At 36.4% G+C, this 19,360-nt stretch overlaps 1 protein-coding gene across 2 annotated transcripts in view; it reads left to right on the forward strand.

Annotated features, from left to right (window-relative positions):
* Nucleotides 1-17,969: 17,969 nt before the first annotated feature.
* The window catches only part of SPOCK3 (SPARC (osteonectin), cwcv and kazal like domains proteoglycan 3), a 495,328-nt gene continuing 493,937 nt past the window's right edge, over nucleotides 17,970-19,360 (forward strand). The window contains exons 1-2 of one of the 2 annotated variants that reach the window (XM_086703919.1): nucleotides 17,970-18,116; nucleotides 18,691-18,879. In XM_086703919.1, the coding sequence (XP_086560045.1) occupies nucleotides 18,691-18,879 (189 nt within the window). In that variant the 5' untranslated portion in view covers nucleotides 17,970-18,116. Of the gene's footprint in view, nucleotides 18,117-18,266; nucleotides 18,410-18,690; nucleotides 18,880-19,360 lie in introns of those variants that run through there. The other variant, XM_025921544.2, reaches the window with a different exon arrangement.

Below are 19,360 nucleotides of genomic sequence, written 5' to 3' on the forward strand. Positions count from 1 at the left end.
GTTCATCCTCCATTTTACATTGAAGGTACTGTAGGCAGAAATCATGTCTATTAGCTAATTGCTAGGCTGTGATTAGCTGTATATGAGCTTGATGGAGAGGATGGCTTATTGCCCAGAAGACCTAGGAAGTTGTTTCAGAGAAAGAGAATAGACTCTTTGTTCCTTCCTCACTTCTATTGTTTGAATATGATGTTTAGAACTGTAATAGTCATCTTAACATGAGAGTCACTCCCGTCAAATTCTTTAGAGAGCTTGAAGATATTCAAGTGTCTAATTACTATGGAGTTTCCTGGAAAGACATGCTTATGTCTGGGATTTTATTATGTACTTCTATATGAGTTAGATAAAGACACTGTTAATTTGGATTCCTAGCATACATTTAGTCAAACCTACTCTCAACTGACATAAAAGTTCTGTCAACTGCTTAAAATCGTATTATTCAGCTTTTTCATGTTCCTGTGTTTGCCAATTTGGGTTAAGAAATACGAGCTAATATTTTGCTATATTTAAATTTCTATTAATTTCTTATGTAAGGTATTTATTATTTAATTTACATATTCAATATGATACAACTTGATACAATTATATGCATATTTATGACAGTGATTCTAATAACATCAAATATTCTCAGTCTGAGGCAACCTTCTTAGCTTTGATAATTTTTAAAAAATTTTTTGAAGCTTATTTATTTATTTTGAGAGAGAGAGTAGAGGAGGGAAAGAGAGAGAGGGAGAGAGAGAATCCCAAGCTGGACCCATGCTATCAGTGCAGAGCTCAAGGAGGGGCTCTAACTCACAAACCTTGAAATCATGACCTGAGCTGAAATCAAGAGCTGGACACTTAACCAACTGAGTCACCCAGGTGCCTCAGCTTTGCATAACTTTTAAAAACTAATTCTCCATTGAATTTGACCATATGCGATATTACTCTACCAACCTCTGCTTTCTTTCCCTTATATGTACCTGATCTTCACATTTTAATGTGTCAGCCTTTGGAATTACTTTCTGTTTGATAATCTCTTCTGTGTTGTTGTAGTTTGATTTCATTTCTTGATTGAATCTAATCATCTTTTTTTTTAAAAAAGCTGAGCAGATCCCATTTACACGTATTTCATAACCAGTAGTTGACCTTAAGCCTATTATATAATTTTAGTGTTTTTTATCATTTATTTTCAAATCACTTTGTTGATATTTCATTTGGTTTCTCTTTTTAATTATATAATCTTTTTTCTTTCCTTTCATAATTTGAAAAGAGACTTTGTTTCTGTTCTTTTAATGGTTACTATATTAACAGTGAATAATATAGTTAAATGTTTATTTTTTAATTTTCAATTAATGGGTTCAGATGCCATCCTAGTTCAGGGAGGGCAGTGACTTCCGAGAAGTACTCGATCTGGGCCCATCTGTATTCTGCTCTAATCAGTGCTATGACGCAGGGGGAATGGTGACCAGGGAGACTCAGCACTAAGCATGCTTCTCTGAGTCTAGTTTTCATAGGGACAATCTCCAGGGATTTGGGTTGGGGTCTTGGATGAGGATATGGAGTGGGATGGGTATAATATAATTAATAACTTTTAAAGTTTAGACATATGATATGTGGGCCATGATTTGTTCTCTTTTGCCTAGACCACACAAATATTAAGGGCAGGCCTAAATTTAAAAAGCTACCATAGAGAAACATAATTATCATTGAACAACTAAACTAACATTAAATATGTTGAAAAGCTTGTTTCATCCATAAATATTGGGGTTAAGTTAATATGCTTATTATAAATGTAATCAGGAATACTGTGGCTATGAAAGACACATACTCTCCCTGCCTCAGAAGCATAAAACCAAATTCCAACCACATCCAAACCCTTCCAATGTGAATCTACCAATTATTTAAGTTATATTCACCTTCTACATAGGAGGGTATTAAATATTCTGTATTTTTATTTACTCATGATGAATTTTTATGTTCATTGGTCTGGTTTTGTAAACAACCGTGTGCGTGTGTGTGTGTGTGTGTGTGTGTGTGTATGTATATTATATATATAATATATAGAATATATATGTATATATTCTAAATTCACTGCCTATCACTCTTACATCCCTTACATTCTTCTGTTGTTTAAATTTAAGGAAATCTTTTTCTTGATTACAATTTGTGAATTCAAAGGACTGCTTTGAGTCAATTACCATCTAAACCAAGATGTAAAAGAAGTCTGATGACACTAGTATAAGAAAAAAGGAGTTATCTGTGATAATAGTACAAATATTAAAAAAACTCACAAGCAGCAGCAGCAGTGAATCATACGTGCCTGAAATCTCACATAGTAGGATATACCTACTTATTTTCTTACCTTTTGGTTGTGATGTTATGTAATTTTAATTGATTATGAACATTCAAATTCTCAGTGTGGTTTCTTTTTGCCCTACAGTAACTTTAGAGGCATTTTAAAATTGTATTTTGAAGAATAGGATTCTCTCTCATAGTAAAGAATTTTCCATGAAATGTATCAGAAAGACTCATTTTACTAAATATCTAATAAAGGTACATTGTCCTGTTTTAAGGTGAGAAAGTTAGGCTTAATTCAGAGCTCATAATATACACTTGGCTAGGACAGACAACACTGGCCTTTTAAGCTTCCCACAATGTGGTCTATGTGAGTTTGTCCTAATTTTTAAAGCTAAACTGAGATCTCAATTTTAATGTTGACAATGTGAAATATCCAATAGTTTCATAATTATATCTGGAGAATAGAAAGCATTTTCTCTTCATAAACTAACAAATAGGTTTGGAAGTAATCTAAAACTGAAGACAAAATTTTAACTCAAAACTCTCCAAATGTTTCATTTTATTAAAAATAATTTTCAGTTGACAAAGGGCTTCCAGAAAGGTGGCAACATAAATACAAATGTTAACTTTCACCATCTCCTGAAACCACCATAAAATAAAGATAAATGGATTTTTAAAGATGCATAAAACAAGGGAAGAACAGAGCAGATAACATCAACCACAAAATGATGATGGAAGTTAGAAGGTCAAGGGAAAATGATAAGACCCAAGAACACAAAATCATGCAAAGGTAGGTAGGAAAGAAAAACATAAACCATAATGACACTGCAAGAATTCCAGGAGAATCCAAAATTAGCAGTACCTAGTTACTTCTTCACGTTGAGGTAAAAAAGGAGAAGCTTAAACTAAGGAAGACTGATGAAAATCCATTTAAGAAGTAGTCAGACCTATTGTTCCTTTCCCTACTCGAATTTCCCTTCCTTCACCCCTGTAAGAGATGGTGGTTTTTTTTCTAGAAATGGTAAAACACATGTTCTCTGATAGAAACTCATCAAGCACAGATGTGTAAAGTGTTGCATCCAAAAGCAGAGAGATTAAGCAAACATAAACATAGTGAAATAAGATACTTCACTCCACCCCAGTCCATTTCACATTACCTTGTTTCCTGCAAATTAGGCTTTTATCTTTTTGCATCCTAAAAGAGTCTCCCCACAAGAATCTGAGGAGCAACAAGGGGTAAGTACCAGAGATGATATTAAAGCAGAAAGGGAAACTTTGACATAATATTTGGAAATTACCTTCTCAGATAGAAGGGTATTATTTTCTCTGACAGTAGAGAAAAATACAAAAGATCAATAAAAATGAGCCAAAGACTTAAAAAAAGTTCAGGAAGTTAAAAACACAAATTAAAGGAGCTCTAGAAAAAGAGAAGCAAGAAAAATAGAAAATAAAATCACTCATGAAACAAGCCAAGAAAACTTTACATAACCAGGAAAGTGTAGTTTCTAGAATGAGTAAGTACCTAACATAATGGATCAAAGTAGATCTATCTCAAAGAACTTCCTCTGGAAATTTTAGACTATAACGATATATATCTGAAGAAAATAAAATCACATGTAACTAGGAATCATCCTGAATTCACATTCAGACAGTAACACTATATAGTAAAAGGCAATGGAGAAATACTTTAAAAATTCTGAATAATAATCATTTTAAAACTAGAAATCTATATCAAGAGAAGTCATCAACCACAGTTGGGGGTTGGATCAACATCTGAAATTTCAAATTGTTTATTTTCCTTGTATACTCATAAGAGAAGTTACTAGATGATGTATTCCACCAAACATAGGCAAACACCAAAAAGAGGAAGACATGGGCATAGGAAATGGAAGATCAATTACAGGAGAGAGGCATCAGGACTCTGCAGAGTGGTGATGAAGGTTAATGTCAGGATGACAGCTGTCTACCTATAGAGAAGACAAACAGTCCAGATGAAAGTAGTCAGATGGTTCCAAATCAGATTTCTTCAGAAAGATAAAACTGGTGAAATGATTTTCTCTGGAAAACTTGAGAGAAGATTGAAATAATTGGTGAAAAGTTTTGAAGTGTTAAATATCTTTTAAAAACCTAGAAAATACAATTATTAACTCTAAGAAAACAATTTTGTAAAAAGAAAGAGAGAAGGAAAAGAAAGAAGGAAGGAAAGAAAGAAAGAAAGAAAGAAGCAAGAATGAATTTAGAATTTATTATATGGTTCAACTGTGAAAAGAATTTACTTCATCAGGTGATGGGAAAGCTGTGTATTTGTATAACAAAAATTACAATACGCCTATACTGGGATGATGGGAAGATGATAAGATTGTGTGTGTGTGTGTGTGTGTGTGTGTGTGTGTGTGTGTGTGTGTGAGAGGGTATGGTAGAGAAAAGCAGGAAACGAGGAAAATCAATAAGAAATACCTAACACTGTAGACATAAAAATAATAAATATAATGTAGAGATGTGGAAATAAAAGCAAAATTAAAAAGCTGAAGCATAGAAATAAAAAAATAGATGGGGACAAGGGAGAAAAGTCACTGTTTTCCATAAAAAGCCATGTAGAATGATTTATCTTTTAAAATACAGCATGCATTACTTTGATTAAAGTTTTTTAAAAAGCCAGTTTAATGTTTTTAAAAGTGCATGTCAAACCCATTTGTGAGTTAGGCAATTTATATAAACACTCTCTGCTTTAACAAAGTGAAATACAACTGAAAGAAATAATATGAATTGTGTTATCTATGCAGTAAAGGTGTGTTGTTTTGTGAAACATGCGTGGGTATGTTTGAATGAGTATGCTATGTGTATACTGTGCCATAACATAAAACGCATCTTTTAGTTATTATTTGAAAATATGTTGCTTAATCTAATTCTCTAGTTATAAAAAGGGAAGGAGGCCCAAAAAAGTGTTCACTTTCACAATAGCAGAAACACCTGAGAACAGAACTCCCCTTACAAGAAAGTTGTTTACAGTATAACATCTTTTTAATGTAATGGAGTGTCCATAGACTATAAAATTCAAAGACCCTGCATTAATACTCCAGCCTTTCCATTTAATCGATTTACCACATTGTTGGCCTGTACAATTGTTTGGGTGTTGTTGTTTGGATGTTTTTTTGTGTGTGTGCAAATCACTTAAAACATGTTTGTTCCTTTATTATCATTTTTGAGACTTCCTAAGGAACCAGAGATAAATGCATAGACTTAACCCGTCATACTTAAACACAATTCTGTCTAAGCTTTTACTTTTATGTCATGATCAGAAAGAATATACCTCCTGAGGGTTTCTGATGCTAATCAACTTTATCATTTGGGATAATATTTATTCTTTGAACTTCAACTTCCTCATCCATTAAACAATGAAGCTCGACTTGTTTCTGTCTCTAGAACACACATTTCAAAATCTAAGCATTTCCTATGTTTTATAAAACATTATTCCTCAACTCCCATTTTTACATTTTTAGAGTCAATATGTCCTATAATTTGTATAACTAATAATTAATGTGTCTTACAATTTCATGAGGGATTATTTCTATTTTTCAGAAAAACCATGGTAAATCAAAGGTATGTCTTGTCAATTAACAATTTTTCCCTACAAATATCTTTTATACCAATTATTTTTTTCAGCTACTCCCTGACCCCATACAATAACTAAAAAATTGCCAGTCATCACTCTAAATAGAATCTCTAAATTAGTGTCTCGAAGTAAATGTGGAGAAAGATTGCTATATTTTATACTTTTTTGAATGACTTCCTGTTTGAGGAGCTTTTCTGAGTTCTAGCTATCTACAGCAGAAGCTAAAACCTTGCTTGTATAGCCTTCTTGAAGTTTGGCTCCTCCAGCCAACACTAAATATTTATTACTTCTCACACTGTCTGTAGATAAAGAATTCAAGACCAGCTGACTAGACAGTTCAGGCTCAGAGACCCTTATAAAGTGGCAGTGAAAGTCTTGGCCAAAACTACAATCATTCAACATCTTAACTGGAGCTACAGCATCCGCTTTCAAGGCAGCTCACTCACATGCCTGGCAAATTGGTCATGGCTAATTGTAAGGAGCCTCAGTTCTTCTCTATAAAGGATTCTTCAGTGTTCTCACCACACGGTGGCTAGCTTCCCATAAAACAAATAATCAGACAGACATAGGCAGAGAGAGCCAGAAAGCCAGAAGGAAATTATTCTTTTCATTATCTAGCCTCAGAAGTCACATAGCACTATTGCATCCATATTCTATTTGTAAGACGTGAGTCACTAAGTCCAAAACACTTGCAGACATATTTTAAAATCACCATTCCTATCTTTTTGTTCTGCCATCCTCAACAACTGACTTGCATTATGAAGATCTCAAGATGGCTCATGGAGCTCTAGTCACCCAGGTATTTATTTTAGCAGCAGGGAAGAGAATACTTGGCAAAATTGTGCACCTTTTCCCTTTTAAGGACATTTCAAGGAAGTCTCAGTGAATGTTTCTATTTAGGCTTCCATGGGTAGAACTCTGTTGCTCCCTCAGCTGACAAGGAGGCTGAAAAACATAATCTCTTATTATTTATGATAATATATCTAACTAAACATTGGGGTTCTGTTATAAAGAGGGATAATGGAAGTGGACATTAGTGTAGGCAACCATCATTTTCTACTCAGAAAGTCAGTAAATTATTAAAAAAAAAACAATCAAGAGACTACTAGTTCTGATAAAAAATGGGGAAGCCTTATTTCTCCCAATTTCTCCTTCTTTTAGCTGAAAAACTCTGAACATATCTCCAAAAATAATCCTAGGAAGACTCTCATTGGTGGAAATTAGAAGGCAGTTGCCTAGGGACAGCAGATCTTGAGAAAGACCATGTAGATGAGTCCTGGGTTCCTTATTGCTGCCTGTATATCACAGACAAGACACTACAGAAGGTTCTAACTTGGAATCTTCAATGGGAACAGACAAAAACCCACTCTAAAAATCTTATTCTCCCAAGACCAAGGACTTAGAAAAGAATGGCCTACTAACAGAACATATTTTTTGGCAATAACTGCCCTACTCCAGCCCAACACCAATGCATCACCCTATTCCCTTCAGTTTCACTGTGGAGGTGAGCTTTCACCTGAACAGGCATCAAGAGATTGAGCTAATCAACATCTTCTTGGTGTCAATGGGTTCCAGGGAAGCTGATCTTCCATCCCTACTCTGCAGCAACAAAGAAGTATGAGTGAATCCTCCACCCAATTCTATCCAGATGTCATCAGTGCCCACCATGGAACTCAGCTACTTCTCTCATTTCCACTCCCCACGTTCCAAACTCAGAGGCAATGAGAAGTCTCATTTTTGCTGGGAAGATGTTAGCAGGGACTGAATTTCCAATCCAACCATCTTCAGAGGCAGTATGAATATAAATCAGTTCCCCATTTTGCAAGTAGTGGTTTTGGCAGGGTCCAAATGGGAAGTTAAACTTATATATCCACCTAACACTGTGGCTATAACTTCATAGGAAACAGCGTACTTAAAAGAATTTAAACTGGAACTAGTCATAACATAATATCCAAAATAAGAAATACACTTAACAGATACAAATATCAAGATAAAATCAGTTGTTTGAACTATCTAACAAGGATTATGAAAGCATAAAAGTGCTTCAGCAAAGAGTTACAAATTCTTTTGAAACAAATGAGAAAATAGAAAATTAAAGAAATAGAAATTATAAAAATAACTATATAGAAATATGAAAATTATAAAGCTGGAAAATGTAACTGAAATAAAAAAAACTCACAATATGGGATAATTGATAGAATGAGGATGACAGAGAATAGAGTCAGCACACTTGAGAATCTGTGAACACATCATTTGCATTTCTCTAATCTGAATATCAGAAAATGGACCAAAAAAGTAGACTGTCAGTGATATGTGAAACAAAAGAACTAATATCCACATATTTGCATTAAAGGAAAGGAAAGGACAGAGAAGGAGACACTGACAAATAGGTACTTGAAGAAATAAAGAACACTTCCCAAATATGGCGAAAGACACATACCTACAGATTCAAGAGACTGAGTTAACACTAACTAGGATATATCCAAATAAATCAAATCAACGAATATTTAGAAAGAAGAAAGAAAGAAAGAAAGAAAGAAAGAAAGAAAGAAAGCAAGCAAACTTGTTTAAAATAAGGCTAGAGAGAGACCACATTACTTATAGAGAACAATTCACATGACGGTGGACATCTGAACCATGGAGGACAGAAGAAAATGACACAGTTTTTAAGTGCTGAATGAAAAGAACCGTCGACCATGAATTCTGTATCTGGTGAAATTATCATTCAGGAGTGAAGAGGAAAAAAGACATTCTCAGATGAAAGAAAACTAAAAGCAATTCTCACTAGCAAAATTATCTTTGAAGTATGGCTAAAAAAACTTTCTAAAGACAAATAAAATGGTAACAAAAGAAGGCTTGGGACTTCAGAAAGAAATAGGAACATTGGAATGGGTTAAAAGGAAGGGTAAACAAAATAGACTATTTTTCTCATGAGTTTATTAAATCATATTTGATGGTTGAGGCAAAATTATAACATCACCTAAGTCATACCCTATATATGTGGAGGAAATCCTTAAGACAATTATATTTGAAAGTGGAGAGGGTAATTGAACCTAAATAGAAGCCAGGTTTCTATACTTTGTTGAGATAAAAGGTACAAGAGTTAAAATTTCCATATGAGTAGACTGTCATAAGTTAAATATGTATATTGTAATATCTAGAGAAACTAAGATAGATTATATCTTTGGTCATAAAATAAGTCTCAATAAGTTTAAAAGAACTAAAATCATACAGAGTATATTCTCTGACAATATGGAATAAAATTAGAAATCTTTAACAGAAAAAGAATAAGAAAACCTCCAAATCTTTAGAAATTAAACTATACACTTGTAAACAATCTCTGAGTCAAAAAGGACATTTAAAAGGAAATAAAAATTCATGGAACTGAATGGAAATGAACACAACACATTAAAATATGTGAGATGCATCTAAAGCAGTGCATAGAGGGAAATTTGTAGCATTAAATACTTATAATTAGGAAAGAAGAAAGTTGTCAAATTAATAATCTGATTTCTTTCCTTGCGAAATTAGAAAAAAAGAGCAAAATAAATTCAAATAAGCAGAAGGAAGGAAATAGTGAAGATAAAAGGAGAAATCAATAAAATTGAAAAATAGAGAAGATAAATGAAACAAAAAAGTCATTTCTTCGTAAAACCACTTAAAATTATAAATCGCAGCAAGACTGACAAGGATGGGAAGAAGTCAGAAATCCTAATATCAGGGCTATAACTAAGGATCCTACATCCACGAAAAGGGTAATTGGGGAATATTATAAATGCACACTCATCTGTTTGACTATTTATAAAGAACTTACAGGGGCGCCTGGGTGGCGCGGTCCGTTAAGCATCCAACTTCAGCCAGGTCACGATCTCGCGGTCCGTGAGTTCGAGCCCCGCATCAGGCTCTGGGCTGATGGCTCAGAGCCTGGAGCCTGTTTCCGATTCTGTGTCTCCCTCTCTCTCTGCTCCTCCCCCGTTCATGCTCTGTCTCTCTGTGTCTCCCTCTCTCTCTGCTCCTCCCCCGTTCATGCTCTGTCTCTCTCTGTCCCAAAAATAAATAAACGTTGAAAAAAAAAAAAAAAGAACTTACAAATTCCTTGAAAACTACTATTGACCAGTCTGTAACCATAAGGAAATATACAAACTGAATAGTCTTACTCTAAGTAAAGAAATTAAACTTGTAATTTAATAAGCTCCCAAAAGAAAAAAAATAAGTCAACAAAAATGTCTCCATATCTCAGTTCAAAGTACAACGTACACCAAATTGAGCTATATTGTTGATTGTAATCCAGAGCTTCATTAGTACAGCAGATCCTTTTAATTAGTGTTGCTTGTTTCAAAAAAAATAAATAAATAAAAGGAGCAAAAACATTTCTCTACCAAAAAAAAAAGTTGCAGTATTGATGTATTATGCTATATTTCTTTATGTTCTAAAAAATAAGTGTTTTCTTGATTCACAGGGGAAATCTCTGTGTATCTGTGAACACTGGAAAGTATTTTATGCAACTAAGTGAGGAATTTTATACTATTGAAATTATATTGAAATACACCTTTAAGATGTATTTTAAGAGGGAATATTTTTTGCTTTGATATTTTTTCTAGACATGGTTGTCCATTCTATTTGTGTCTAAGTAATAGTTTTGATACAGAACAAAACACCTAAAAATGTGATCACCGTGTTATTTCATAGTTCTCTAATTTTACCTGTATTCTTTCCTCTAAAAGGCATGTTATTTATATCATACTTCCCCTGGATAATAACTCATCCTTCAAGAGTAATAAGTCTTATCCCTTAAATTACCTGTGTCTTTGCTCCCACAGTATCCTCCACAGACCTCTGATGTAAATCTGTTACTTTTGCCACCCTTGACACTGGCATTTTTAAGACCATGCTCTGACCTTCCTTAACTTCAGGGAACTAGTCCGTCCTCACCTCACAAATCAAAGATTTGATAGGGTCTGTTGTGTATCACTGCTCCTACTATTACTGGGACCTCCAATATTCCTTGGCACAGGCCTTTGTTCAGGATTGGGTATTTAACCAAGTCAAAACCAATGTGATTCAAAGAGGCAAATGTTGTGCCCAGCCATTTATTAACACCATGAGCAAACGTGAATTTGATGGGGTAGAGTTTCATATTATCAAGTTGGCTCATGGTGGAGAAACCTGGTCTTCAATAGTTTTATTTGAGCTATTTGTCTGAGATCAAGTCTATCTCTAAACTTTTTTTTTAAGTTTATTTATTTATTGTTGAGAGAGAGACAGAAAGCATGACTGAAGGAGGGACAGTAAGAGAGGAGAGAGAGAACCCCAGCAGGCTCTTCACTCTCAGCATAATGTCACGAACTGTGATATTCTGACCTGAGCCAAAATCAAGAGTTGGATGCTTAACCGACTGAGACATGTAGGTGCCCCTAAAATTTTGTTTATATGTGACAATTCACTGAGTCGTGCTTTTGGTTCAGGAAGAGACTTGCTCAACATAATTCCTATCTTAAAACTCATCATACTCTATTTAAATTATTAATTATTTAAATTTAATTATTAATTAATTAATTAATAATTTAATTATTTAAATCAACAAGAGTCTGAGTTCTTGTGGAATGTGATCGTGTAGCAGCTTATTCATATATATAGTTTTGCCACTAGAGAAGTTGTATTTTTCACACATTTTCTTCCCATCATCCATGTCATAAGACCAAAGACATGCCAATCACAGATTCAATATCTGAGCTCTTTAAAGAAAAAGAGGAATTGTATCAATATAACAAATGATATTCCAAGATAGATAATCATAGTCTTTTATTGATTTTCTTGCCATTCTTGGCAGGAAGTGGTGGCTATTTTTTCTTAAAATAGCTTCCAATTATTTTATTTAATTTATCTATCTGTATATATATATATATATATATTAGATTTTTATTTTAATTCTAGTTAGTTAACATACATTGTTATATTAGTTTCAAGTATACATGACAGTAATGCAACTTTCATTCAACTTTCACTTCCATACACCACTCTGTGCTCATCTCCACAAGTGCATTCCTTACTCCCCATCGTCTATTTAACTCATTCCCTCACCCACAACCCTCTGGTAATCATCAGTTTGTTCTCTATAATTAAGAGTCTGTTTCTTGATTTCTCTCTCTCTCTCTCTCTCTCTCTCTCTCTCATACTTTTTCCCCTTTGCTTATTTGTTTTGTTTCTTAAAATCCACATATGGATGAAATCATATGGAATTTATTTTTCTCTGACTTATTTCCTGCAACATTATGCTCTGTAGCTCCATCCATGTCATTGCAAATGGCAAGTTTTCATTCATTTTTATGATGGTGTACATGTATATGTATATGAATATATATATGTATATGTATACACCATCTCTTCTTCATCTATTCCTCTATGGATGGACACTTGGGCTGCTTCCATACGTTGCCTATTGTAAGTAGTGCTGCTATAAACATAAGGATGCATATATCCCTTTGAATTAGTGTTCTTATATTCTCTGAGTAAATAGTAGTGTGATTGCTGGATCATAAAGTAGTTCTATTTTTAACTTTTTGAGGAACCTCCATACTATTTTCCACAGTGGGTGAGCCATTTTGCACTCCCACCAACAGTGCACAGGTGTTCCTTTTTCTCTACATCCTCGCCAACACCTGTTGTTTTGTGTGCTGTTGATGTTAGCCATTCTGATAGGTGTGAGGTGATATCTCAGTGTAGTTTTGATTTGCGTTTTCCTGATGATAAGTGATGGTGAGCACGTTCAAGAATATTGCATAGCATTTAGAGAGCAATCAATAAATATTTTAAGGTAAATAGCAAGAGAACAGCTTTTTAACTTTAAGAGAGGAAGAATTTACATTATTTGTGAATTGTTTCATGTTGTTGCTTAACTTCTAATTAAATACTTCCTTTACGTTCAGCAATCCTATAGAGTACGGGACTCTTGACACATATTATGGACAGTAACATAGCATTCTCTTTTTTAACACAATTACTTCTTATGGAGAGAACACCCCATTTATCCAAGAGGACAGAAGTGTCAAGGTTTTTCAATATCATTTGGAATACTTTTTATCCTCTGAAAATAGGTTACCAGTAATAATTTAATAAAGAATGATATATGAAGTCTGTTTTGTATTAGTCAGCTAAAAATAAGTAAATAAACAAAAATTCACAACAATGAAAATAAACAGGTTCTTTGTAGATCTTGATTTAGAAACTCTACAGCCATTTGAGAACAGAATACCACTCCAAATGACATTCTGACTCAACACAAATTCTTATCTAAAGGTTACTATATGAATAATCTGCAGGTCGAACGAATTTAAAAAAAAGTCTGTATTTAATTTCAAGGAAAGAGGTATTTGTAAAAATCGTTTTGACTTGCAGATTTTAAAATTTCATAAATCTAGTATAAGAATGTGTCTTACTGTGTATATGTAGAGTTTATTGTTTAAATATTCTTGTACATTTCATTTTAACCATTTTTGTGTCAGTATTTATACCCTTCAATAAAATTTATATTTTTCCTTAAAAATAGTCAAGAAATATATCTCAGTATAAAGTAAAACCAAATTCAATTGCCTTATTGGACACTTTCCAGGATCATCTACTTAGCAATCAATTAATTGAATCAGATTCACCCTCTGGTTTAAATGGTGAAAAATGCATTTTTAAGAATTACAGTAATTGAACTGATTGATGTGCTTCCTATATTTATTACAGCTTTTAAGTCTGTTTATCTATTCAATGTTTTAGATTAAGTTAAATCACAAGAGGACCTGTTTATCAAATTAGATATCTGATATCTTCTAAGTTTGCTTAAGTGGGGTTGGTCTCCGAGAACAAATGAGCAAACAAACAGCAAAGACCATTATACTATTCTGGCAATTCCATTCTAGTTTTTAAAAAATTTTTTATTTTTTATGCACCTAATGCAAATCTTAATAATTAGTTCTACTTTCTGTTAAATCAAACACAGATGCTTTATAAGACTTCTAAATTTTCAGTAAATAAAATTCCCAGAATGAGGACATTGAATGCTTCTTCCTGATATGCTTTTATGGTGATGTTGGCAGATCTTTAATTTTCTCCTGAATTTTTAATATCCAGAGTTTGCTTCATTTTTTTTATATGCTGAATTCAAGCTCATAGTTCATGGATTTGGCATAAGGCACCATTCTAGATAGTTGACTTTTATAGATCGTCATGTTTCCTTCACCTTATAATGAAATATTTCAGACATAGCCAAACTGTGCCTTTAGAATAACTCATCTATCATTAAACCAAACTTCTGGTTACTTCAGATACTCTACAAAGCCCCTTACTGCCCATCTCTCCTTACCTTCCACCAGCTGGCTGTATTGGAAAGGCAAACATTTGTTTCACTGGCATAAGAGATGGAGGCAGTCTTGATTAATTTTCTTTCCAGCCAAGCAGGTAGATTGCCTGCTGCGCTCCTGGTTTGATATTGTTGAGACTAGAGGTCTGAGTGAATAAGGTCATTTGAGTGAGGGACTAAGGTATTCCCACTTGAAGTGGAGTGACTTCTGTCTTAGTTTAGCAAGCTCCTTGACTTAACCATCCCCCCATTCTTTGACTACCAAGAGATGAATCCTCACTCTGCCTGAAATTAAGTCAAATGAATTCACAACAAGTGGGGGAGGAAAGATACAGGGGATGTGGAACTTAAGAACATAAACACAAGATGCAAACAGAGATGTTTCTGTATATAGAAAGACAACCTAGAAGCAATGTAACATTGTCATTCTTGAGAACTTCACAGGCCCTCAAAAACCCTTCCTTTGTGTTTACTAACTATGGGATCCTGGGCATGCCTGGCACATGGAAGATACAGTGACTTATACCTTTCTATATAGGCTCAGGATAGTTAGGAATAACATGTTTTTATAGTAGCTGAGAAGGAAAGTAACCTATGAAAGACAACTAAGGGATATTGTGTGTGTGTGTGTGTGTGTGTGTGTGTGTGTGTGTGTGCACGCACGCATGTGTGAATTAAAACATATGGAGTTCCATTAAGGTCTACATAGATCCCAATCTCAAAGGCGGTTATAAGTGGATTCCTTGTCACCATATACTTAGTATTTATTGTTCTAGAACTATGGCAAATCTAAAAATGAGAGTAAGAGAATCTGGAAAATAAACAGATTTATTATAAAAATAATTTTTATGAAAATCTTGGAAATATTTGGTAACAGATGTTTGTTGACTGATTGATTTAATGTTTAGTAAAAGAGTGAAAAGGAGAAGGAAACAAATATAGAGGTTGGCTCAAGCTTGGAGTGGCCTTCATATTGGCTTTTCATAAAGGTACGTGAATAATTATCTGGCATACAGTGACAGAAGTGCCGGTAGAGGAACTGGGGAACTGAAGACATATGGGTTCCACTTTTGTAAAATATGATCTCAAACACAAAACCGAATTCTTGCTCCCTACTTACTTCTGGCACCAGTGTCTTATTCTGCCCTCTGAGAACACCCCACTCCACTTTGCACTTTTTTAGCTTTCCCAGTTCCCCACAAAAGTTCTCAATAGAACTGGGAAGCAGTCAGTGAGTTATTTTCCTCTGTACCAACCCACCTTGACTTGCAAAGTTCCTACTACTCCTCCCATATTTTACCTCCCACTTAATACTCTTCCTGTATCCTTCCCTGCTGCGTTTTGCTCTCCTGCAAGCTTTCAATTAATCTCCATTGAGGTGTTAACTGATAACCAAGGTGTTAACTGAAGTGTGAATTCTCTCAGGATTATTTAAATTTTGAAAGCAGGCTCTTTGAAGACCCAAACATTCAGTTATATAGAGTAACTGAAGACTTCCCTGTGATTAATACATCAAACTATTACACTTAATAGACTTTTTTTTTTCCTGACTACTAACTGGCCCAGAAACTTAGCCTTAACAATGGTGCGTGGCTTTGGAAGAAAGGTAGATGTCCAAGGAGCTCTGTGAGGAGTTAGTAGTAGTCGATGAACTGAACCCACAAAAATGCACTCGTTCTATCTCTTTTGACTTAACAGCATTTCAAACCTGCAGTTTGTTGGCAAATCCTGCTCTACTGTCAGATATGGAGTCTGATACCCTATTAGAGGCTTTTCTCCAAAGATAGGTACAAGCAGTGAAAACTAGATGCGAAGAGATTTTGTGAGCATGTCAGAGTCAGCAATGAAATGTATGCAGTTGGGGTAAATGAATATATATACTATGTTAACATATATAACAGATGCCGACAATGGGGGTGGGGGAGTGTTAGAGCATTATCCCTCATCAAATATTTTAGAGCAAAACCATGTCTCTTTATAAAAGGTAGTTTACAAAGGCTAGAAGGTAATTTTCAATTTAAAAATTATTAACTTCTGCTGGGCATCATAGAGTCATCTAAGGCATAGTTTTTGTGCCTTTTGCATTAGATTTAAATTAAAAAAAGAATGACTTTTTTAAAAAAAATGTTAAAGTATTCTCACTGAATTAAGAGGAAAATACTTTTTCAAATTTTGAGGTAGAGGGGTTAAGACAGGGCTGTAGGGGGCTGAAGGATGGAATGCAGAAAGAGAGATAGGTGGAAGGTAGGACTTCCCAATGGTTATCTAAACGGTGCCCTAAGCAAGAATTAGAATATTCTGAAATACATCACATAGCCAGCTGTGACTAAACTGAAATAAATATCATTGGAGGATTAGTGCACATCAGTGTTTTTAAAGATATCTGAAGTGATGGGGTGCCTGGGTGGCTCAGAGCGTTATGTGTCTGGCTTCAGCTCTAGTCACGATCTTGTGGTCCCTGAGTTGGAGCCCCATATTGGTCTCTATGCTGACAGCTCAGGGCCTGGGGCCTGCTTCAGATTCGGTGCCTCTGTCTCTCTCTCTGACCCTCCCCCACTCACGCTCTCAAAAATGAGTAAACATTAAACTTTTTTTTTTTAAGTTATCTGATGTGAGTTTACATCAATCAGGGTATCTCTGAATTGCAATTGTAGATTCTGGATATTTTTTCTCCTCTTCATCAGAGTGAGAATGGTGACAGATGACGAAAATATCTTTTTTCCTTTCATTTAACTTACATATGATACATTCATTTTAAATCCTATTATTTACAAAAAATATAAATCATTGTTAATTATCCTGTTAGATTCCTATTTTGGTATAGTTTGACAAGCGTTACACAAATGTTATATGAGCCCGAAATGGGAAATATGAATGGAAGGTGCTGCTGCTATTGAACTAGCTCCTGAAGTTTTGGAAACCACATGAAATTTGCAAAGGTCACAGCTTTGAGAGATACAGTTTTAGTTGAAATAACCCCTAATAATTCAGAGATATATAGCATTATTGTGGTCTTTTAGCCTCCACAGATCTTCTGATTTACATATAATATTCACTTCATCTAAATCCTCTAAGTCTGTGGGAGAGATTCTCTTCATCAGAATCCGTTGGGGGGAGGGCACTAATTACTAATTTCCTTCCAGTTTATTTTGAATATGTGGAGAAGCAATGAAAAGCCAAGTATTTTGTCATAAATGGAGGTTTGGAGTACACAATTGGTGTGGGGTGTTGAAAATGCTCTTCCATTCTTCAGTAGGGAGACATAGATTAAGATTAAAAAATTTTTGATTCAGGTCCTAGAGCATAAAATGCACTTGTCAATGAGTTTTTAAGGGGCGGTAATCTACAGCTTGGGGAAAATTTAGGTGTACTCAAACTTCCTACCCACTCATGATTCTCTGTTTAAAAAAAGAAAAGAACTTCCACTAAAGAGTGAAAAGTCTGCCATTTGTCATAATCCAGAAGTTCACTCAAACCTTCCTTAAATTTTCGGTATTAAACACATCTCCCAAGACCCTGCAGCTATGGCTTTGCCTTAGGGTGGAGCTCAGTCCAAGAGGTTTTCAGGACCTAAAGTGCAAGGGATTCTTGGCTTGGTGATGCATAAAGTTTTCTTCAGATCTCATTTCCCACGTCTGAGTGACCAGCTTCGAAATCGCAGAGCCGAGGCCAACTAAGAGAGATACAGTATATTTCGTGTTAAATCGGTCCTGGAGCAGAGAGAATGTGCAGGCAGTCTCGCGAACATGAGAACCTCTTCTGGAGGGGAGAGGTTATAAAGCAGATAAGGATTCCTGGGCGAAGAGCTACCGCATCCTCTGCCTTTAGCCGACCGTCGCATCCGGAGTCCACGGCAGCTCGGATCCAGAGAGGAAGGTGGGATAGGAGGAGGTGGAAAAGGGAGAGGAGGGGGAAAAAAAAAAGAAAAAAGAAAAAAGAAAAAAAAATAAATAAAAAAGGAGCTGGGGGAGGGAGGGGTGAAGCCAAGGGAGTAAGCGAGGGAACAGCGCGCGGGGGGAGGTGGAGATGCGGGGAGCGCGCCTGGCGCAGAGAGCTGAGTGGACCGCTCCAGACAGCGGCGCGTGCAGCAGCTCCTGAAAGCAGCGAGTTGGCAGAGCCGGGCTGCGTTTCCAGCAGGAGCTGCGAGCTCAGTGCGGGCTCACAACAAGGTGATGTGCCTGGAAGCATTCTTTTGCCCCCTCGGGCTGCCGCGGTCGGGGCTTCCTCCCTCATACCCACCTCTCCTCCCCCAGGTCTGCGGGTCTGCGTGTGTGTGAGTGCGCGGGTTGGGGGGTAAAGCCTACGGGGAGGGGGCACTCCGTCCCCGCTCGTCTCCTCCTCCCTCTACCCCTGTCGTCGCTGATGCATGCATTCCCGGGTATCCCGGTCTTCTTACCCCTTCTTTGACACTGCCCCCCCCCGGGCCCCCCGGTTGTGTCTCCTTTCCCAGATGCTCAAGGTGTCAGCCGTATTGTGTGTGTGTGCTGCCGCTTGGTGCAGTCAGGCTCTCGCAGCTGCCGCGGCGGTGGCTGCGGCCGGGGGGCGGTCGGACGGCGGTAATTTTCTGGACGATAAACAATGGCTCACCACGATCTCTCAGTATGACAAGGAAGTCGGACAGTGGAACAAATTCCGAGACGTAAGTGCTGCGCACCCCCGTCCCCGGGCACAAGAGCGCGCTACTCCCAGGCGGGGGCCGCGGCGGCTGGGGATGGGTGGGCAGTGGGCTCGGTTTTCCGAGGCGAAGGCTTTGGGGAGACGCGGCGGCGCTCAGGGTCTGCAGAAGTTGGCAGTTCGGATGCCTCCCTCCAGGCTAGTGCAAGGGGACGGCGAGCCTGCCGGTGCACTGGAGTTCGGGTCTCACCAGGTTCCCGCTCGCCTCCTGCCTCTTCGCTCTCCCACTGTGTCTCCCCACCTCCCTCGGCCCCCAAAGGTTTGCAAAGTGCTGGCTCAACCTTCCCAACTTTTGAATGGTGTTTCTGGCAATAGTAAACACGGCAGATGCGCCTTTGCTGTGCAGTGCTTGCTACTAAAGTAACTAGGATCGATCCCGTTACTAATGGTCCATTAAGGAATTTGAGGGAGGAGGTAGGAAGATGTAAGATTTATAAATGCCGGCT

The sequence above is a fragment of the Puma concolor genome, chromosome B1 (assembly GCF_028749965.1).
Source record: "Puma concolor isolate L17-30 chromosome B1, mPumCon1.1.hap2, whole genome shotgun sequence".
Taxonomy (NCBI): Eukaryota; Metazoa; Chordata; class Mammalia; order Carnivora; family Felidae; genus Puma; species Puma concolor.